Below are 23,872 nucleotides of genomic sequence, written 5' to 3' on the forward strand. Positions count from 1 at the left end.
GGCCAGAGTAGAGTCTCTTTATACTGAGAGTAGTCCCGTTATACTGATGCGAATCCATTTCTGATCGGTTCTCATAATTTAAGCCTTCGCAGTGCCACAAACGGGAGTTAGGATTACATTTTCATCAATTGCAAAGATTATAAACTGGAATGGACCGGGGAAATGGGATTGCGGCAAGGAGCAAATGGAATGAGAGAGGGAACGGAGATAGGAATTTGGGGATGGGTTAATCAAAGATTACAAGGAACGTCCGATTTGAGCAGTCTTTATTCCCGTTTGTGACATCCATGAGCCGCGTTGTCACAACTCAGGCTAGATCACCTATATGGTTTACGGACAGTAAGTCTAAAAGAAAAAGGGCTACAAAAAAAAGGCTACCTTTTTTGGTCTACGGTCAAAATGTCCACATGAAAATGCGTATTAAAATAGTGTCTATAGAAAAATATGTCTGCGGTATTAAAATGTCTTTGGTTTGACTGCCTACTCCAAAAATGTCAAAGTACGTATTTATGTCGTCTGATAAGAATCTCATTTGAAAGTGTATCCCCAAAGACAGGACGAGACTGTGGATGCTGCAGAAGCTGATGCGTACAAATTGTGAGTCACATTTCGCGAATAATTGACCCTCTAAATATCATGTGTATTTTACATTTATTTTATTTATTTTTTATTTTATAAATATATTTTATATATTTTTAGTGGCCAACATAAATATTTTGACATTTTCTAAGTGGGTAAACAAACCGTAGACATATTTATCTGTAGACATAATTTCAGTAGGCATTTCAATGTAGACGTTTTGACTATAGATTAAAAAAGGTAGCCCTTTTTTCTGTAGACGTACTGTCTGCATACCACCTATATATACGTATAGGAGGAGTACGCACATGTCGGTAATTTTGAGGTTAGGTCATGGAGCTTTTAGGGCCCAAAAGGACAGCCAACCTTTGAATTAAAATTATTCGGAATGATTTATTTTTACAACGGTACGAATCATCGTTTCTAAAGCACGTATTTGACTTGGTTTTTCAATAATTTCACTCATTTTTGCGGGAGAACGCTTATTTATAAATATTCTTGGCCATCATGGTTTGCTATTGGAATCTGGGGATTGGTAGTGACATTTTTTGTGTTGAAAGGTTGGCTGCCCTTTTGAGCCCTAATAGCTACATATTTTGACATGTCCATACTCTCCCTATGTAAGTAGGTACTGTGGTCCAAGCTTAGGTCCTGGTTCATAGTCCTTCCTTAGGGCCGTACTCCTAATCGTTCTATAACAGTTCCTTTCTTAAGGGAGGCCCAAAATGGTTTAAAATCTGATGAAGGGAGGTTCAAGGAGGCCTCTAACGTAGCATCGTAAAAAAAAATGTTCAGAACTCTGGTAAAATTAATAAGTTTGACTTGAGAAATAGATCCTTGCCAGGCAATACGACGCGTTTCCACCGCAAAAAATGTTAAACACGAAAGATGATATTTTGCAGATGTTTCAAGTTTTGAGGTCCTTAAATTTTGAGGATCAGTAGGGCCTGGACCCGTTTTCCTAGACCGGGACTTTTCTCCTTAAGAACGTAATTTCTCGTGATTTCAGGAATTTCCCCCTGAGGACCCCTCCCCTCCCTCCCATGAAAATTTCTAGCTGTGTCACAGGGGCTGGGAGGAAGAGGACTCTTACCTTCCCCAGATAGTGCCCTTACTGAGATCTATTTAAATCCCGCACAGCCCTCTCTACAACTGGAGTCGTACAACGAAACTAGACCATGCAGGATGCAGCGACAAATGCTGACGTTGGACAAATGCGCTAAAGGGGACAGCAATTCCCCAGTGGTAAATTGAATGTACATTTCGATAAAATCGAGTGCTTGGCGGTGGGGCGGGCGGGAGGTGGCTAACCTGGAGCTTTCTCAGGCCCCTCTCGACTAATTATCCTCCTTGCCCCGGCCAAACATCTCACGGTTCGCCCAGGCCCCCGCCCGCTTCCACCCTCTTTCCGCCTTTGTTCCCGGAAATGAATCTAGTTCAATTGCTTCGCGGCTGCGGACAAGCTCACAAGCGCTATTGATAGAGTGTTTAGTGGGCAACTCTCGAGGGGTGTTTTTCCCGCTCAACCCACTTCGATTTGGACCGGAAAAAATCCGCAGAGAAATGCAGTCGCTGCATCCAGATAGCTCTCGGGATTGTTCTTGCTCTTCTGGAGCGCTCAATTACCACGCACGGATTTTTCTTAACGGATCACTAGACAGGGTGGAAAATGAAGTACACACAGGCACGTAGCCGGGAGGGTGGGGGGCTCAAGTCCCTCCGAAAGAAAAAATGGTATTTTTCAAAGAATTTCCGCAGGAGGATCCCTGGACCCCCCTTTCTTCTAAAGCCCCCCTCTACTCTAAGCCCCCCTTTCGGAGACAAAATTCTTGCTGTGTACTTGAGCACAACGACACATGTTTCCTCTCCAATTTTCAACGTGGAACAAGCTATGAGAACGTCAAAAAATTCCGAGTTCTCCTCAAAGCTGAGAAAACGTTCCCTGTTTTCGTCAGTTTAAACTTACCGCTTGCCAAAATACAAAAGTCCACCTTTATCGAATAGATCATCAATTAAACCGATTTCAGTGTTCTTTCGATGTTCACGAACTGTTTGAAATTGTTTTTGACAGCACAACGGTACAAATAAGGCACTTTTAAGTGGGAGGGGCTATGTGTATCGTAAAATCTAAAATAACTTCAAAACATGAAAAAATCATGGCATTCTCTTAAAAACGTACCAGACCGGACCCATATCAATTGTGAAACTGTAAAATTTACGTTCAACCCTGAAATCTAAATATGTGGTTGTCCACGGAAGAGCAAATTTTCCTCGCAAATTTTTCTTTTCAAGTTGGGTCGGAAAAGCAGCATTTAAGTTTAAAAATCGAGTCTGAATAAAAAACGACGTAACATAGGAAATCAATTCTCCAATTTATTCCTATGAAAGAGGGCTACAATCTATCCGATTACCCTCCCAGCCCGTAGAAATTGTGCACTTTCATGGAGGTCAATCAATACGTGAGAAAATCAGTATGGCTTATCAGTGCTATAGCCTTAGACTTGCGTTTGGGTGCAGTTGGGTCGCATTGCACGGAAAAATGAGTCACGAGAGGAGGTTTTCCATTTGACAAATATATTCCGCGTCCACGAATAGTTTAGAGTGGTCCAAATATGGACTCAAATTTCATTTTTTACACTGATTTGTCAATGAAGAATAAAACTTGTAATCTCTTCGTCTCTGCGATGGCTTAATGTGACTCATTTCCTTTTAGTTGAGCACGGTTAAGTTCATCATTTACACCGAGTGTCATGGATAAGAAAACTTCAAATCTCTTTTACTCTGTAATAGTTTAATTACTTGGTACCTGCGGCCTGATTGCTGAAATTTAGTGTTTGTCGACCGAACAAGACGTGATTAAGGAGAATGGAGTTACGTGATTAGGCGGTGCTCTATGAGTTGGGCGTCTTCGTCGTAAAGGGTATGCTCAACGATAAATAAAGGCACTTCTCGAGTAGGCGATAGTTTATCCATCCTTTCAAATCTCACCCTAATCAAATCCGTACGACTCAGAGCACGGACCAATCATGTGACTCCATTCTCTTTCATTTTGTCTTAATCGATCGTCGAACACAAAATTTCAGGCTGCTGTTTATGAAACTGGGCTCCAGAGGAAATTGTTGACGCAGTCGTCACATCAAAATGAGAATAAAAACAGAATCTTCAAACACCGCGATGCTTGGACGTATTTTCAACTCAAGCCATCGATTTGCCGGTCAGCGAAAACTTTTAGGAGTAACTTGTGCGAGGAACTATGTCTATCTCCGCCTAAACGCGGAATCGAATTTCCGGCGCATTCCCTCGAATCTCATCAACGATCGGCAAACTTGGACGCCACTCCATCACCAATACAGTCTTACCCCCAGCTCCCCCTTCCACCATGCCCGCCGCTCCTGGTAGTCGGATGCACCTCCCATCGGTTGCGCTTCCCGTATCCTGCCGTCCTACGCAATAACCCCGTATGTGCATTGAAATGTTGCCGTATCTCTTCTGAAAAAACAAATTCTCTGGGAATCTTGAGTATAGTTTTCCCTTGAATTTTCTAGGTTGTTTCAGTGGCAACGGGTCTGTAGTGCAAAGAAGACACAGCCAATTAATCGGTTGGACATTACGCTTTAAAATCGCATGGAAATCACGTTATGCATTTACAGTTCAGAGACCCCACATTCGCTGATACATTCGGTCGGGTGCGTGACTTTGGCCCTTATCTAACCTCCCTAACCTATCCTAACCTAACCTAATCTAAACTAACCTAACCTAACCTAACCTAACGTGACCTAACCCAACGGCTGGGTGGATGCATCGCAGGTGGATGCAACGTCCTGAGCCCCATTCGGTCCACATTCATTAGCGGATGTCACACAAACAAACCGTACTATCAATATATCAAGGTCAAATGCTGTGATTGGTTCAAGTAATCGAATAAACCAATCGCAACACCTGACCTTGATGTCTTGATCGTGTGACAAGGGCTATTCGACGTAATCGGGCGAGGCAAGAGTTAAGTTAAGCATCAAGTTTGCCAAATGATGACTGGTGAAAGCCTGGGTGGGCGCTTTGCCATGGGCGATTTTCCTCTAATTAGGCCAGGTTTGCTGAACCTGGTGATATCGATGACTAATTTGAAACACGGCTATGGACGTTATTTAAAGATTTCGAAAGATTATTATCGACATGATTATTTCTTAATGACTAGTTTAGAGACTGAAATTTTGATTTTCTTAACATATAGTCTACCTAATTTTGAAATTTTGAATTATGTCCCGTACCCAGAATGCATTGCGCCAAAGTCGAGGATCCACCTTGAACAGTCAGCAGGAATTTGGGGTTTTTGAGGTTCACCTTTTTTTTCTTACCTCACTTCTCTGGAAACTGTGGCGTGCCATGCTTTGCAATACATCGATTGATCTGCCATTTCAAGCTATTAAAAAGGATCGATTAACACTGAAATAATCGATTCTTCACCACAACTTCGAATGGGGATATAGCGATAATCGATCATCAATACCTCGCCCTTGCTTGAAAATTGATGCCTTATGGTAAGAAATGCGGCAACGTCTGGCTGTTGATACGCCGTTTCTCCACAGCACGGCAGTATTTGAGCGGCAAAGAAAGAAACCGAGATCAAACTGCTGTTTGCTGAACGTGAGGGGGGCCGCGGGGTAAAAGATGGGGGATGAAATTACGACGGGGGGGAATTGCTTCCTCCGCTGCGGACGCGACGCGACGCGGTGTCGCCGAGGGGGAGGGGGTTGGGGCGCGGGGGGTTTTGATAGGGGGAGAGGCGGACATACGAGCGACGAGCTGTTCCGTTGTTGGGTGTTGGTAGACCTGATTCGGAAATGCAAATACGACGCGACCGGTGGAGGCAGTGGACAGTTTGCTGAAACGAGACGAGGACGAGAACGGACGCCGCCATCCGCCATCCGGCATTGCCAATTGGACGTATTTATGCTAAAAGGAACTATGTTGCACGCAATCCCTATGTACATAGGTCCTTTTTGCCATCGATGCGTCCAATTTGAAACAGGGAAAGAGCTTGGATAGCACACTCAAAAATGAGTGGCTTGGAGGACAAGGCGCTGAAGTGCAGTTTTTGAAAAGATTAAGATCGCTGAAAAAAAACCCCGGTAGATTTTACCATACTCTGACATGGTGATACGAGTATGGTAATAAACACCAGACTCTATAGTAGCAATTATCATATTATGGCAAGTATCAGTAGAGTTCTGTCGAATACCAATATAATTCTGGTTATTTTCACTAAATGGTATCACTGTGCATAAAGAAGCAAGTAGACTTATAGTTGATGTTACCATACTTTTTTTTTACAATGATAGTAATAATTTCAAGTAAAACTAGTCCCAATGCATATTCTGCGAAAGTTTCGCTCAAAAGTGCCAATTTTCAAGCATCAAAAAGTCAGTTTGAACTTTCTTTCCGCCACGTGGCTCCATGCGTTTTCAAAACTTCAAACACGTATTTCTCGAAATGGCACAAACTGCATTTACGCGCCTTGTCCACCAAGCCCCTCAAATAATCACTTAATGCCGTGCCGGCTAGGGGGTGACCGAATTCGTATGCTAATGGCATTAGCAGGTCGCAAAGTTGCATTTGAAAATGCATTCCTTCACTCAAAGATGTTTGTAAATATTCTTTTGAAATTGTTCGGCACCTTTTGGGCGATTTCGACCGCGCAAAGCAGGACCAAGCAAGGAGGAGTGCGTTAAGCAGAAAGGAACTAAGCCGCATCAGCTCTTGCCAAATTTAAGTGGGCAATTTAATTTTTACATATCAAAACGGTTGTGCGGATTTCTGTGCATATTACAATGCATTTTCTGCATAGTGCGAAGCAAATTCTTTAAAATTGTCGAAGGAATCCACTCAACAGTTCTCTCATAAAAACTGAAATTGCCAAATTGACTTTGGCAAAAGCTAGTGTGGCTTGGTTTCTTTCTACCGAGCGCAGTCCAAATAATCACTTAATGCCAGTTCGGAGTTATGAGAATTCGCGTGTCAAATCACTATTGGCTTAAAAAAACACATATTTGAAGAAATCGTTGTCTCAAGGAAGTGTTCGTGCCTGACTGACTACTAGGATACGAGAAAAAAACGCTTGGGAAACTGCCATTTTTGGCGAAAACCCGTGAGACCACCAGCCAAATGCGCTGTAAAACAAGGGCTAAACTTCTCTGCACATCCAATTTAGGATTTAAGCCTCACAGACCGGACACTCCAGAGCTACAGAAGACAATTTTTTTTTTTTTTTGGGGGGGGGGGGGAGGGAGGGGGTGTAAAATTATTTTTAAATTGAATCCTCACGTGGGGCAGAGAATGTCTCTTGACGGTGTCCCTCTCTGAAATATTCAGTGTTAAACGTAGACTCGATAATGAGCTAAAAAGTTAGGTAAAACTCTGGAACGATGTAATTAAGCACTTCGGCCGATCCACCCCTTGATTTATAGGCGACGCCCCACCGACGGCAAATCCGTCCACGATGGGAGTGATCCTCGCTTTTAATATGTGATACGTCTTAACAAGTCAACGGGCACGCGATGAAGATTCTTGTCACGATCTGAAAGGAGGATGTTGTAACTCATTATTCGCAACGAGGCAAAGGAGGGATCGTCAAAGGGTGTGCAGGGAATCCAAGAGGGATATGATACTGGGAGCTCATCGTATCCCGTTACGAATTGTAAATATAACATGAATTCGTCGCTTGGCTGACATGAGGGTGTAACTACATTCTGCAATGAACCCTGCCCTCCATAAAATTCAATGTTTTTCCGGGCTCATCTCGATCTTTGGTTAGAGACGAATTACGGGGAAAGAGCCCCGCTTCCCGCTATACCGTTTGATCTGCAGGTTAGAGAGGAGCGCGATACTAAAGCCACTACAACGTCAAAGGGTTTTCCCGGGAATAACGGAAAAGTACCCACTTTTATCGGAAAATTTTTCGCATCTCGGTTTCCTACACTGTTTCACTCTGCCAGGGCCGCCTCCAGGGTAAATTCGTCGTCGCCCGGACGAAGGAACCTAACGGTGCCGTTGCGTGCATTGCAATATATCGATTGATCTGCCATTTACTCCTATGGAAAAGGATCGATAAACAGGGTGTTCGCAACGAACACCGCAATAATCGATTCTATACTATTAATTCAAATGGGGAAATATCGATAGTCGATCATTCACGCCTCGCCACTGGAGCGTAACTCCATTCTAAGGTTGCTAAATTGGCTTAAACAATTAAGTTATTCTATAGTAATGTACCTGTTCAATTTTCATCCAAAATTTGTCTTATTTTTACATGAAATCTGAGGGAAAATCGGTGAAATTTTTAGTTAGAAAGGCCCAAAATCAGCCCGGTTATAATACGCTAACTATGAGGGGAGATTTGACAAAATTAACATTGAGTTACGTTCGTTGGGGAGAAAAACGACGAATTGTCACCCACACAAGCGGCGAAATGGGACACCCCCCCCCCCCTTCGTACAAATGAAAAGAGGGGGGGGGGGGGAAAGAAGGAGGAAAAGGAGAAAAAGGATGAAAAAGAAGAGGAAGAAGAATGAGAAGATAAGAAGGTAGCAAATTAAGTAAAATCATGAAAAGGAGAGAAACATAAAGAGAAACAGAGGGGAGAAAAAAAGAGAAAGATCAGGAAAGAATGGAAAAAGAGGAGAGAGTACAAGAAGATAAGGAAGTAGCAAAATAAGTAAAAGCTGGAAAGGAGATAAAGAAAGAAGAAAGCACATTCAGAATAGGACGGAACAAAAGAAAGGAAAAACAGAAAGAGGAAGAAGAAAATGAGGGATTAGAGGAAGAGAAGTTGAGAAGTAAGGATAAACAGAGAGTAAGATGCAGGAGGAAAGGAAGAATGAGGAGAATGAAGACAGAAAGAAGGAGGAGGGGAAAAATTAATAAAAAAGGTAGAGGAATGAAGAAAAATCAGGGTTGGGAACATACGAGAATCACCCCTGGTTAAGACAGATAGTAAATCCAACGATATCCGTCCGTCCGCCCTTATCAACATCGAGTTGAGAGTGGTAAAAAAGCCAAGGAATAAGATCTGCTGCCGAGTAGCGAAATGCGGGCGTGCGCAAAAGACATAACTCAACGGAAAGCCGGCTTTCTCAACTCCAATACTTCACACTTTTAAAGTCGAAACCGATAATGGAGAAGACACTCCAGTTGTGTTGGCAGTAAAAAGGAGAGAGAGGGGTGGAGGAGTTGCAGGATGCTGACCGAAAGATGGAGAAAACACGAAAATTAAAGGGGAGCTATGAAAACCCTGGCCAGAGGAGAACTCATAAATATCGCCCTGTAAGGAGTTGAGATATTGTTCGCCAGGTTGTCGTGCAGGGCTTTAGTACCGGGTTTAAAACCGCCAATGGACGATGTTTGGAGGTGATCAATATGAGCATTATGGGGGAAAACATTCTAATGTGTCATTTATCGATGCCGAACTGCGACGCATCTCCATTGCGATGTTTCAAAATGTCCGTTCCGTTTCTATTTTTTCGGAGAGAAACAAGCTAATTTATACAGAATATTCTGCCAACAGAGGAGGAAAATTAGAGAAGCTTTTAAAACGTTACGGTAATCTAAGTAACTTTTCAAAGAAAAAACAATGTACAAAAAATGCTTAATGCCTTTAAATGCTTCAATTATTATATATACTTAAAAAAATTTGGAGCTGATCCATATGCTCTGGTGCTATTATTGGCTGTAGAGACCGAGTAGTTAATTAAACGACGCACAGTGGAGCGAGTCAGTCAGAGAGGTCGGACATGAAATTTTCGACTAAAATTGCAAATTTTGATGTTTACTTCGTCACATTTTCAACTTCAATGGGTGCATCTAGAAGGAAATTTCACAAGGAAACCAACGGAACCACTTTTAGAACCTCAAAGATGTGTATAAACGGAGTTATGAGCGCTTAAAGTTTCCAAATTCTGTCCGACCTCTCCTATTGACTCAATCCACCGTGCGACGTTTGACATCATCCATGTCATCGCTTGTGCATTCCCTTAAGTTTTTCGTAAACATCTTTAGGAAAGATTAAAAAATCCTTACAAGTCAAGTACGGGAAAAATGCATTTTCATCGACGAATTTCTAAACTTAAAGAGGCCGAAGCCCGGCGCAACGCGTTCACTGTTGAACAGAATACAACTATTTGCGCATAATGGATGCCCGCATTGCATATTCAAATCATTGAAGGCGTTTTCGCTTTCCCAACCTTCTATACATTTCAGAAAGCGACAGAAAGCGTATCTCAGAAATACAAGTATTTGGGCTTGCAAGGTGTCCGTGTTGCACGTTGCATGTCCAAAATTGAAGGCGTGATGCGTGCGTTCGCAATTTTTCGGTCTACGCTCTTTGCTGCAAGTGGAGCGTCGCCTCTATTCGAGAGAAAAGATGAAGAATGAGGATAACGTCTTCTTTCCCTATGTCTGTGTTGCCCACGTAGCCGTTGAAGCATCACTGTAAATAAGACCATTGGAAATAGATCGAGGGAAAGGACCCGCGTTGATGACGGCGCAAAGATGCAACTATTTGTGCTTGATGGATGTCCGTGTTGCATGTGCAAAATTGAAGGCACCAAGGCATGATGCATGAGCTCGCAATGCTGTGATCTAAACTCTACGCAGTTAGTATAGAGTTGCTCCTATTCAGAGAAAAAGAAACTAGGCAGTATTACGTGTCTTCTTTCCTCGACTGTGTTGCTCACTCATTGTCAGTCTTTAAACTACCACTTTAGCGGGCCGATTATTGAAATTGATCGACAAAACTATAGACAAAGAAAACAAAAGGGATATGGTGGAATTCTATCGGTGGAAGCGGGTGACTGCAATGTACTAAGGAGCTAAGTGGTAGATTAACTAACGGAATTCGGCAAGAGACCCGACAGTCAGTCCATCATTTTCTCCCTTAGTCTGTCAAAACCACCAGTTGCAACCAATAGGATCGCTCCATACTCCCTATGTCTTCTATGTCTGTAGCTGTGTATATCAATTCAAATGATCAGTCTGCTGATACATATAAGACTAGCGGAAAGAAACACATAATGGGAACAGAACAAAATAAAGACGCGATGGCGATGATTGATCTAAGATTACAAAAATACGATACAGCTGCATTTAAAAGCAAGGGAATACTACGGGTTACGTATCCTGGCTCCTATACCGCCCGATCCCCATAGAACGATTCGCGCGTCTTAATGAGGTAATCTAAAAAAAGCGGGCTCATTTAGAGACTGTCGCCCGTCGATAGCAGCAAAAATCATGGAAATCGGCACAGTAAGTGGTAGGACTAACTGTGCCAAAATGTAAATTGAGGCGTTCAAAAAGCTAAAAGTAATGGGCACTAATAAATTTCTTTCTCATACTAAAAATGAAATCTTCTATACACTTTCCTTGTATTTATCTTCGAATATTTCGCAAAATTTGATGTACGATTTATTTCAGTGTGTCGGTAAGTTTTGAAGAAAAATAACTACAACTTTCCTCAAAAATAAATATTTTGGCGGAGGCGCGAATTTTGTAGCCTAGGCCGTAAAATAAAAAGTAGGCATTGCGGTTAACTCCCAACTTCCAAAGCAAGAGATTTGCGATGTGTTTTTTGTTCTTCATTCAGAACTTTGTCTCCTCATCCGTGACTTATGCTCATGTCGAGACGGTTGGGGTTCAAACCGATAAAAGTCTAAAAATGGTAAACCTAGTAGATTTTCGGTGCAGGCCAGTATCGATTAATCTGCCATTTAAACCTATGGAAAAGGATCGATGAATAAGGTGTTTGCAGCGAACACCTTCATAATCGATTCTTTACTGTGGCTTCAAATGGGGATTTCGAAAATCGATTATCACGCCTCTTCACTGTAGCAGGCTCTTTCTTTTGTTTTAGAGCTTCTCTTAAAATTTCGAAAACGAGAGCGCTCGGCAGTTGAGCATCACGACTGAATTGAAGATAAGGCAAACGTGACGTTCCGTTTGTCGAGCACTTTGCATTTTTGCTGAATTGCCTTTCACCTGCTTTCGTATAGCTTCCCTCTAAAAATACCGTAAAAAGAAATCGCAGCGGGTCGTCCACCCCTTCCCCCTCTCGCCATTTAACCACCCCCGATTTCCCGGCATCCATCGGCGAAGCACCCTGCACTCTGGATTGTGGTGGAAACTGAATCGCTCTCTCAGAGATCAATCCAACTGCTACGCGTAAACTTCAATGAAGAAGAAAGAGAGGACCACTAGAGACGGGAACCAGGGAGGCTCTTGGATGATACCCTTGTTGTCAGTCCAGCAAGGACCGTAAGTTAATAAGGGATGAATTAATTGTCATCCACGCAAACAGCAAAGCCGCCTCTTTAACAAAAGAAAGGACGGAAGAAGAAAAAGATAATAAGAAGGAGCAGGTAAAGAAGAAAAGAAAAAGCACACAAAAAGGAGAAAAAGAAGCAGAAATAAGAGGAAACAAAAAAACAGGAAATAAAAGAAGAGGAAATGAAAGAAGATTGGGAAGCGAAAGAGTAAGAAGATGAAGAGAAAACAGAAGACGTAGAAGGAGAAGTAAGGGAAGAAGAAGAAGAAGGCGACAAAGGGGACGAAGCAGAATTAGAAGAGGCAGAAGATGCAGAATTAAAAAAAGAAGGAAAGAGGAAATATTAGAGGAATAAATATGAGAATCTCGAAGAATTTGAGCAAATAAAAAAATGTGAGAAATTTTGGCGACTGTTTGGTGCCCCCCGCGAGGAACGCTTTTTATGCCGCTCGGAGTCCTGCTTCGGTGGTTCTACATTTCCAGCCTCGATAGAGATAGAGAGACTCTCGCCTCGGAAATTCAAGCGTACTTGCGCCACTGCATAGTAGAGATACGTATCTAAATCTATAATTCCAAACATTATGAGAATCCTTCATGCTGAGGTAGTTTCCAAGAATTTTCAGGGGCCGAGTATGTAAACCGCAACTTGTAGCCGAAAATTTAATACGGAACTTGGAATTTCAGCTTATTATATTTCTTCTTTTTTTTCCTCCAAAATTCCGAAGTCAAATTGTCAGACCTCTTAGGAGTTAAATGAGTAGACGCTCGATTAGATAGCACGACGTTGGCAAGAAGGGGGAGGGTTGAAGAAGTCGTTACCTTGAGGGGCGCAGATTTTGTGGGTTAGAGGCCGTTCCTAAATTACGTGACGCCGTTTGTCAGCACTTTTGACTCCCCCTCCTCCTTGTAACGTTTTGTGACGTACGTCCTCATCAGTTAACGGTTAAACATTAAGTGGCGTAACGCTCTCCTCAACCCCCCCTCCTCCTAGAGCGTTACGTAATTTAGGGACGGGCCACAGAGGGTCGAGTCAACAGGAGACGTCGGACAAAACTTGGAAACTTTAAACGCTTATAACTCCGTTTATTGTACGGTGGCTAGTTGCAACTTAGTGGCAAATCGTGATACAGTTTAGCGGTTTTCAGGGGTCAAAGTAGATGACATTTTAAGAGTTTTGAGTCGAAGAGGCATTTCGAATTTAGTGGCAGATCCAAGATGGCGGCCATTCAAAATGGCGCCCGGGCGCGTACTTTGAGCCGCTATAGATCGAGATCCACTGAACCGATTTAATTTTTCTTTTTTTTTTTAAAAGATAATTTAAAGGTAAATATAAAAAAATTACAAAATTTTTGATTTTGACTATGTACAGGGTGTTTTTTTCACAAAAACCGGTTTTTCAGAAACCCAAAAATCGTTTACATTTAAATAACTTTTCAGGATGGGCGTATCAGCAATTTAAGATGTGTTTATTCTGAAAGTGCTTGTTTTTAGCTTTCCAACGGTATATTACACTATGGGTCTGTAATTAACAGTTTGCGTAATATCTTAATCCGCGCGGCGGCGGCACGCGATGGACCTCCGAAATAGCAGTGTAGCGCATACCCCATATCGCTCTAGTTCCGCTTCTACTGAACTGATTTCAGATTTTTTTGTTTTGTTCGGAAGGAGTATCAACGGAGAAATTTGAAGATAGCTAAGGAGGGTCTGAGCCCCCGACTCCTTTTTTATTCAATATAGAAAATGTCTATTTTTGTGCTATTCAGTGTTTTTTCCTTCTGGTACGTTGGCTTAGTGCCAAAAAAGGGCAAAATGCTGCAAATCGTGTTATACCACTTTAGGAGGTCAAACAAGATGACATTTGAAGAGTTTTGAGTCGAAGGAGCATTTTCAAAATGGTGGCAGATCCAAGATGGCGGCCATTCAAAATGGCGGCCGGCGCGTACTTTGAGCCGCTATAGATCGAGATCCACTGAACCGATTTAATTTTTCTTTTTTTTGTTTTAAAGATAATTTAAAGGTAAATATAAAAATATTACAAAATTTTTGATTTTGACAATATACAGGGTGTTTTTTCCACAAAACCCGGTTTTTGTGCATTGATAAAAAAGCTTTTAACCCATATATCTTTTAAAATCGCATTATTAAGGCCCCTTTAAATACTCGCCATGTAAAAGAGCGTCTTTTGAGCTTTCCAACGATATATTACATGATGGGTCTATAATTTAAGGTTTTCGCACCACTGCGATCCGCGCGACGGCGGCACAGCGCGGGCCTGCATAAATTAATCCAGGGGCATATGTTGAAAAGAAGCCTCCCGTGGAATAGTGAATGGAGCAAGTGTGAAAAGTGGCCTAATCTCTTCTTTTCGATGTGCAGAAAAATAATTTAGATGTTGTCTAGTTCAATTTTGCGTCCAACCCCTCCAATTCAAGATGGCGGCCAAAATGGGGGCTCGGGGGTTGAAGATGTTGGAATTTGTTTTTGATGCCATGTAAGGGGTCTATCACTATGTAACTCTGGTCGTAGAGTCCGAATTTGAGGTCCAAAATTGTCTCCGGCTCAAAGGGATGCCCAAAATCCAATATGGCCGCCAAAATTTCCACGATAGGGTCAAATCTCCCAAAGTTGCGTAAAACTGCCAAGTAGTATATCTTTCTTAGGGTTTTCTGGGTCGTAAATTTCACCGATGAGGTCAGAATTTCACTACAGGTTTATTGAAGCCCAGAAATTTCAAAATGGTGGCCAACATGGCTGCCGCTCAGATAGTGAGAACGGTAGAGAAGTTACCATGCATACAATGATGAATTTTCGTGCATGTTATGAACCCCGCTGATTCTGTATGTAGTCATCAAGTACATTGGAGTGGTAGTGATAGTTGTCTGTAGTACATCTAGGACATGCTCAAGAACGTATTTCCTGATTTTTCCTAAAGAAGATACTTTTCTCGCTTGAAGGACAAAATACACAATTCTGAATACAAAAGTTACCCTTGGGAGTTCAGCGGACAAAGGGGGATTCCAACTTTGGAGAGCGGGATTCTCACCACGATTTTAATTTTTTTTTTTTTTTTTTTTTTTTTTTTTTTTTTTTTTTTTAAATAAAATCAGATAGTAAGCTCCGATTTAAGATAAATCGATACCAATTCCACCATCAGCCAATCCCGCAATGACAGAAAGGTAACTTCTCTACCGTTCTCATTATCTGAGCGGCAGCCATGTTGGCCACCATCTTGGTTCTTAGAGAACTTTTATCGGCCTTTTTCGCTATTTGGACCTCATTTGTGGAATTTGCGACCCAAAAATCCAATGCAGGGGCACCTCACTCGAGGATACGAGCCTCAACAAAATATTTCACTCCGCAACGGCAGCCATATTGGCCGCCATTTTGAAATTTCTGGGCTTCAATAAACCTGTAGTGAAATTCTGACCTCATCGGTGAAATCTACGACCCAGAAAACCCTAAGAAAGATATACTACTTGGCAGTTTTACGCAACTTTCGGAGATTTGACCCTATCGTGGAAATTTTGGCGGCCATATTGGATTTTGGGCATCCCTTTGAGCCGGAGACAATTTTGAACCTCAAATTCGGACTCTACGACCAGAGCTACATAGTGATAGACCCCTTACATGGCATCAAAAACAAATTCCAACATCTTCAACCCCCGAGCCCCCATTTTGGCCGCCATCTTGAATTGGAGGGGTTGGACGCAAAATTGAACTAGACAACATCTAAATTATTTTTCTGCACATCGAAAAGAAGAGATTAGGCCACTTTTCACACTTGCTCCATTCACTATTCCACGGGAGGCTTCTTTTCAACATATGCCCCTGGATTAATTTATGCAGGCCCGCGCTGTGCCGCCGTCGCGCGGATCGCAGTGGTGCGAAAACCTTAAATTATAGACCCATCATGTAATATATCGTTGGAAAGCTCAAAAGACGCTCTTTTACATGGCGAGTATTTAAAGGGGCCTTAATAATGCGATTTTAAAAGATATATGGGTTAAAAGCTTTTTTATCAATGCACAAAAACCGGGTTTTGTGGAAAAAACACCCTGTATATTGTCAAAATCAAAAAGTTTGCGATTTTGTTGTATTTACCTTTCAATTATCTATCAAAGAAAAAAAAGAGAAATAAAATCGGTTCAGTGGATCTCGATCTATAGCGGCTCAAAGTACGCGCCGGCCGCCATTTTGAATGGCCGCCATCTTGGATCTGCCACCATTTTGAAAATGCCTCTTCGACTCAAAACTCTTCAAATGTCATCTAGTTTGATCCCTGAAAGCCGCTAAACTGTATCACGATTTGCCACTATTTGCCCTTTTTTGGTAATTACCCACCGTACTATTATACAAAACTTGAGGCTCGAAAAGTGGTTTCATTGGTTTTCCCGTAAAATTTTCTTCCAATAGCACCCCTTGAAATTTAAAATATGTTGAAAACATCAAAATTTGCAGTTTGAGTAAAAAATTTCATGTCCAACTCCTCTAATTGACTGGATCTACTGTGCGGCCCCATTCCTGCCCTGTAAATTTAGGATTGGCTCATATGTTTGAAAAGCCTTAGATCTCGGCGAAATTCAGTGTCGAGGCCCTGGCGGGAATAATATTCAAATTAGGGAACAACGCCGATGAGTAATTATTGATAACAAACTTTGGCTAAACTGCGACGGGCGGATCATCATGATAAGTCCCGTCTTGCGCCTCATTTTGCCACTGTTGGCGTCATCACTGCTAATCCAATTTCCCGCGCTACAGTTAGCACACCTCGGAGCGAACGCCGCCATCGTCTCCGACATCTCAAATCAAACCTCGAGCTTAATATAACACGCAACGTAAACGCTTTATGAATGAAGTCGCCGAAAGCGCCTACAACCCGCCTCAAAGTCCGCTCTGCTGACTCGCCAATCAGTTCCAGCCTGGGAATTGCGGTTTGTGTTTCACATCGTCGCCGCTAGACGCGCACCGAAAAAAAAGTGGAATTTCCCACTTCAGCAGTTATTTTAGCAATGCCAAGATGTAAAACTAAATGCTGCGGCGGGTAATTCAGCATTTTATAAGTTCTCGCACACTTTTTTTACATCCTGAATGTTATATGGACGTATTGCTGTCAAACGGAACTAAGCGGCATAGGGGGAGGAAGGTAGAGGGGGCAGGGGGGCTTGGATTAACGGCAGAACCGGGCGTCGAGCTTATTCGGTCCTATACTCGCAATGCTTTTCCATGGCGCTTAGTTCCGTTCGACAGAACGCGCTATCCGGCATTCTAAATTCCTCAAAAGGAACTCAAATTGGCGCTTAGTTCCGTTTGACAGAAATACGTCCATATAACATTCAGGATGTAAAAAAAGTGTGCGAGAACTTATAAAATGCGAAATTACCCGCCGCGCGCCGCAGCAGTTAGATTTACATCTTGGCATTGTCAAAGTAACTGCAGAAGTGGGGAATGGACCACTAGACAAGGTACGAATTTAAGCATTCTGATACATGTGTCTTAACCAGAATTTCACGTAGAACACGGTTCGCGCAACGAAAATTACTGAGACCAACTCCTAACGAAGCTATTAACATTTTTATTTTACATTGGTTACGAGGAATTTTAACTGCCCGCTCTCAAGAAACTCAAAGCTCTACGTGAGTCAAATCGCGCACTACAACGGTTTCAGCAATCTTCTCAATCGAGCAATGTTCATTTCCTACCATGTGTTTTTCAAACTATAAGTAATTTGCTACTGCTGAGCCAAAGTGTCAAGTTTGAGTTTGCCAGGTAATTTCATCGCAGAGATGTTCATGATAACATTTGCGAGCGATGTGAATCACGTAGAGCATTGAGTTTTCATGAGCGGGTGGTTTGAATTCACGCACCAAGAATCGTTAATATCTTTGGAAGGAGTTGATTTTGGTAATATTCGTGTAATATTCGTCTGTGCGCATCGTGTTTTACGTGAAATTTTGGTGAAGAAACATGTTTCAGAATGCTGAAATTCGTACCCTGTCTAGTGGTCCATTCAGCATTTGAAATAAGCTCTCGCACACTTCTTTTACATCCAGAATTTTAAATCAAATTCACTTTCTTTTCGGTGTGGAAAGATACTCATCAAGTTGTTTGCGTTGGTTATAAGATAGTTTTCCAAAGGTTTAACGAAACATGCAGCAAAACGCAACAAATCTCTTGTTTCACGTGTAAGATAAAAGGAAAAAATTGAAAATTAAATGCAAAAGAAGAGAAAGAAAAGAAGCAGTTTCAATATGTGAGTGTTGACGGAGGACGCGCTCATAATTTTTGAAGTCTGTATTAGCTGAGGGTAAAGTGATATTGGAAATGAACTTAAAATAAATACATATTTTGTTTACAAGGATAATTACTTCTGGAATACCCAATACGACACTCCAGGCTACGTCCGTTATCTTGAATTTAGGAACTTTAAAAATTTGACTATAAATTTGAGCTTCCCGTCAAAAAATACCCCCCGACACCGAGTTTCACAAAAATCGATTGAACAGGAGCCGATATAGCATTTACTTGCCAAACCTACAAACTGACGAAAATTCAAGGAGAATTTGGAGAAAAACAATTTGATGTGTTTCCATGTAGGATATATCTCCTAAAAAGTAATCCTGAGATTTAAAAAGAAATTTTTTCTTTGTAATACTAATTGAATATGCCCGAGTTTTATAATTCTGATCGGTCACAAAGCTCGGGGAAGGATGACAACAGAGTCAGGTTGGGTTAAGTTAGGTCACGCAACTAAACTAACTTTCCGGCAAAGCTGGAAGTATCACTCGAATTGAAGGCGCCCCAATCCTGAGCCTGGACGCATTATTCCGACAACCTCGCTCAATAGAACTTTTTAGGCTCCTTATCTCTATCAGTACACTATGGGCAGCCATGCTACGGAAAAAACCGCTACGGAAAATGCTACGGAAAAATTATGGATAATTTGACGTCTTATGTGAATTTCTCCTGATCGCCGTAATCGGTCCGATCGTGACTTTTAAATACAACCGACGAGTGTCCCTCTCTGACCGATTTTAACGAATATTTCGGTTGCAACTTGTAACAACTTAAAAAGCACCAGAGTTGGCCAAGGAACGTCGCCAGACCTTGAAATCGTTTTGTTTTTCGTTACCGAGCAAGTATCAAAACAATTCCTGATTGGCCGTCTTGTCTTGCATGCGGAGACAAATCTGTCCCTTTCAATTTTATCGTCACAGGTAAACTTTTGAGCGTTTCTGAAACGCTCCGAATTGAGACGGAGAGTGATGTGTGCTACATTATGCAATTGGAAACCACAATTTCTGGCTCAGTTTCGAAACAACGTACCTACCGTTAGTTCCCCTATGCACATGCACTTTTTTACGGATGAGCCAGAAACTGTACAGGTCCAGTTGCACGATCAAATTAAGCCATCAAACTGAAGCTCTGATTGGTGGAGAAAGACCTGAGGTGCGAGGATGCGACCAATGAGAGGCCCAATTTGATGGCTCAGTTTGATCGTGTAACTGGCCCTTATTTACAAAATGAATTTCATTTCATGCTGAGAGAAGACAGACGACTCACCCTGAGAGGAAAGACGAGCGTGCGTGTTGAGTTCTGGGTCCAAACGACCGAGCCGGTAGGGAGCGCGGGCATCTCGCAGTTGAGCGCCTGGATCTTCTCGTCGAGCGGGCTCACGGGGGGCTCTGGGGGGGCCTCCGGGGGCACCGAAACCCCCAACACGGTTCCCGTTTTCGGGGCCGCCGACGGCAGCTCCGCGGTCGTGGGGGCCCGCGTTCCCTTCGTCGGCGTCGTGGCCTCCACCGTGGCCTCTTTTGTGGCCGCGATCGTGGCCGCTTTGACGTTGACCGTGGCGTGCGACGTCAACTTGGAGACCAGGAGTGGAACCTGCGTGGATGCCGTCGAGAGCGGTTTCCCCCCCTGGGTGGACCCGGGTTGCGGCGAGTGAGTCGTGTGGTCGACGGCGAGTGAGCAGTGGAGGACCTGAGTTAGTAGGAAGAGGATCGTGCGGCCGTTCATGGCTCGGTATTTGTCGACCTCCTCGGATTCCCTCCCGAGGCGATTCTCTCCGATAGTGCGCCAACAGTCCCCTCTCGCACGACCTGGAACAAACATTTAAAAAGCTACAAAATGTGGCCCGAACTGGATGTTACAAGGTGGTAAAACGGACGTATTTCTATCAATTAGAACTATAAGCAGGTGAGAAATATAGGGTGAGCTCTAGAAAGCTGGATAAGAAACAACGTGGTCGGTGTGCGTGATTCCCTTTGAAGAATTGGAAAAGCGGGATTTTAAATTCAGCAAAGAGAACTATGTGCCAACTGAATGCGGGACTCATGAGCCGCGGGCATGCGGGACGAGAGCGCTGCGGACAGGGTTCATGAGTTGAAGCGCCGCACGATCGGCAGCGGGCGTGGCTTTGTTACCGCTGACGTCACTGGCGCTTATAGTTCTCATTCACGACTACGGCCAGAGAACTAACGAGCACACTCCATATTTCTCACCTGCACATAAATCTGTTTGTTAGAAATACGTCCCAATAATACTGGGTTTACACTAATTTGTAGAGAGAGCAAGGCCAGAAATTTCTAAAAGTCCCCCCCTCCCCCCCCCCCGGTCTTATGCTGATACTCATTTGAGCTCAGAACTTTTGACGCTCGTGAAAATTTCGGAACTTTCTGGCCTTGCTTTCCCCGCAAAGCAGTGAGGACCCAGTTGGCATCGCTGGCTCGTTGATCAGAGGGTCCGTTCTACATAAACGTTTGACTGGGATAAATATATCTTGGAGTGTTTCAATTCGCACCCTGTCCAGTGATCCATTGTTACAAGTGAGGAAAGGGGGTGAGGCATAAACTCTTTGGGAGGAAAATGTCTTAAGGATACTTGAACGCTCTCTACCGGATTTTCTTCAGCTTTTCGCAGTGATACAAAACAAGTGTGTACACGTGAAATTCAGAGAGTGAACGTGACTCAAGCTCAAGTCGTAAGCACTTAGTTTCCCGGGACAAGAGCATTTAAATTTCATGAACAAGGCGCCTGAGTTAGCCACATTCACTTGTATCTGTTTCTTTCACTCAGAATGCGGAAACACTCTGCCAACGTCAGTGAGTTTGATAGTTTCAACTGAATCGTAGGAGGGACCAAAACCACAACTGCGAGGATCGTTATTTTTTTTTGGGGGGGGGAGGGGGGGCTAGAGATCCCTAATTCATCCCTGACGACGTTGTTTTCTCTCAACGTCATGTTCTTGGCACTGCAACCTTCAAGCCGCCATAATTCCGATGTGGAAAAATGTGTTGACTTTTTCACTCCCTGGAGCTGGACTTTTAAAAGAAGTAGATCCTTTCTTTCGATTTACGTCGTGGAAATCGGTGAAAATAAAGTACGTTTCGGCAACCTGATTTCCGGATAGGTATCGGACAAGGGCAATTCATCTCGAGCGCCGTGCCTACTCTGCGCGAAGAAGTTGCAAGTGTGCAAACATTTTATTAATTCTAAAACAATTAAAAAGCGACACAGTTTCCCGCAAGTTCGTCTTTTGTTCGGTGCCTCTCAGCTCGAGATCTTGAGGCGACCCACCTCTCTAGCGGGCTCTTTTCGAGGAGAAAGCAGAGGGAAAAAAGAAAACTCAAAAAGGCAAAAGAGTGAAAAGAAGAACTCACTAATTATTTCAAGAGCGTTATCGACCTCTCACATGCTAAAATGGTCCTCCACCACAATTCCTTACCAGATTGTGCGCGGTTCGTCATTTTTAGTGCACTTATTTTCAGATAGAAATAGTTATATTCATTTTAAAAATGAAACTTTGCAAGTCTATTCTCACAGTTGCCAACTTTCATTGCTTCGACCTCAGAAACTAGTCGACTATTAAAAGTTATCCGTTTCTTTTTTTTAAAATTGGCAATCTTCTCGTTATTAGCTAGTAGCAGGTATACTACTACATCGTTAAAAATGCATGCTGATGCACCTTAACAGTTCTCTTTCTACCGATGAACATTATTCTGAATCCATGGGTATCTGTTGAAGCGTGCTCATGATTTAACGGACCTAATAATTTACATTTTGTCTCATAATTTCCGCGCTAAAATTTCTATAAAACATCAGGAAAATCAAACAAAACCCATATTAAATCAGTAGATTTACAAAACCATTTCATTGCATTCGTTGAGATTTTTGTTTGTTTGATTGTTTGTATGGTTGTGTCAGTAATTTTCTCCAAAGTAAGAGCATGAAAGACTCTTAGCATTAGGTTTGATTATCCGTTCCAAAATATACGAACAAAAAAACTTATTAAAGTATGACAACTAAAATAACAAGTAAACTACCAAATCGAAGGAGATAGCGCCACATGATGTATACGAGAAGGAACTTATTTATTAACATTTAATTGTTTCACAATTAGTAAATTTTAACATTCGTAAATAGAAAATTCGGAAAAGTTGGCATATACAGGCGTTTATTTATCCATCCATCGACAGCAATGTGAACATTCCTTAGAGGTACCTAAGTGTCACAATTGCAGATTTTAGTGAAAGTTACTAATTTTCATTGGAGGCTGCGTTATTATAATTGAAATATTTATTTGCAGAATTTAAACAGCTGAAGCCAGAGGTTTTAGTTGCCTATATTTACGACGTTATAAGGTTCAGGTTAGAAATGTTCTTTTCGTTTTTTGTTTTTTCCTCTTGCGAATTTGCTCTGTAATTTGACGAAAGTCTCCACAAAATTTCTCTGTAAAACATGCACCCGCCTCTTATAGATTGTGTAAAAAATGGTCAGATCAATCCTCCAATTTTACTATACAATCAAACCTCTGCCGTTTTAGATCCTATCAATTCCATTTTCAGTCTCGTCAGATTCATCTTTGTGATTTGAGAGCAATTTTTCCTTAAATTGTGTGGCAAAAAAATTTAAATCGTCGGTGAAATCATTCTTTACTCTTGATATTTTATCAGTCGGCTCTTTACTGTTTCAGAGGAGGAGCTAAATTAGTGTAGGTAATCAAGTGGTTCACTGTGATTGCTTAAACGACGAATTTCAGAGGAAGGAAGGCACCGATTGAAAATGTATTTAAATTTGTCTCTTGAGGAGGTTCCTGCCGACCAAACAAGCAGTCCTCTGATCTTCAAGAAAAAAAGAGAGAAAAAAAATTGGGTCCCTTTCACTTAACACAGTCCGCTTCATACGCAGTTTATCAAAAGGACCGTGAACTGATTAAACCACATACCTCGGTTTGCGATGCTGCAAATTTACTGTTCGACGGGACGATTCTTTACAGTCATCACTAGGGAATCGCTGCAATTTTACATTACCCTATCAAGTATTTCCTCCGAAAATCTCGTGGAAACCTGCGGGAAAATTTCAAAACAGGAAATGTGAGCGGGAGCTCAGAAACAACGGAATCGGGATACGAATCCTCACTGTTTGAGGGACTGATAAACGTGGTTACGTACCGAGCGCTGAGTTAGCGGGATCTCAGGGACATCCGGGACGCGTGGCTGCCAGAGACGAAGGGACGCCCTGAAACACGGACCAAATATCGACTGGCCGGCTCGCTTGGCTCACGGGACCCTGCTCAGCCCTGCTCCGCGATGCTCAGCTCAAGACACACTGCGACTGCACAACCCTCCCCCTCCCCCCCCCTCGTGCCCCCTCCCCGCAACCCATCCGACGGGAGTCTGTTCCTGCTCCCCCACTCGCCGCGGGAAAAGTTCGTCCGGAATTTGCTTTCATCGCAAAGTGAAAAAAAGGCGAATTTAAGTCCGGAACTGGGATTTTATATCAGTCGGTGATTTTGGATCAGAGCCAGGAGTGTCGTCATGGGTGGGGTCAGGGGTCAGAGTGGGGGGTTATTCCCGCTACCCAGTTGAATCGGAGATTACGCATTTTTTCTGGCAGGTTGTGATTTTGCACTCGTTTTTTTTTTCTTTCTTTTCTTTCTTGTCTTGTGTTTACTTCTCTTAAATGTATAAAGGCGCTTTCATA

General features: G+C 42.6%; 1 protein-coding gene across 8 annotated transcripts in view; it reads right to left on the reverse strand.

Annotated features, from left to right (window-relative positions):
- Positions 1-23,499, reverse strand: part of wry (delta and Notch-like EGF repeat containing weary) — a 113,403-nt gene extending 89,904 nt beyond the window's left edge. For 7 of the 8 annotated variants that reach the window (XM_019050558.2, XM_072306185.1, XM_072306186.1 and 4 more), the window contains exons 1-2: positions 23,341-23,499; positions 19,451-19,989 (exon numbers count right to left, since the gene is read on the reverse strand). In XM_019050558.2, coding sequence (XP_018906103.2) covers positions 19,451-19,906 — 456 coding nt within the window. In that variant the 5' untranslated portion in view covers positions 19,907-19,989; positions 23,341-23,499. Of the gene's footprint in view, positions 1-19,450; positions 19,990-23,114; positions 23,284-23,340 lie in introns of those variants that run through there. The other variant, XM_072306183.1, reaches the window with a different exon arrangement.
- Between the last annotated feature and the right edge of the window lie 373 nt (positions 23,500-23,872).

The sequence above is a fragment of the Bemisia tabaci genome, chromosome 1 (assembly GCF_918797505.1).
Source record: "Bemisia tabaci chromosome 1, PGI_BMITA_v3".
Lineage (NCBI taxonomy): Eukaryota > Metazoa > Arthropoda > Insecta > Hemiptera > Aleyrodidae > Bemisia > Bemisia tabaci.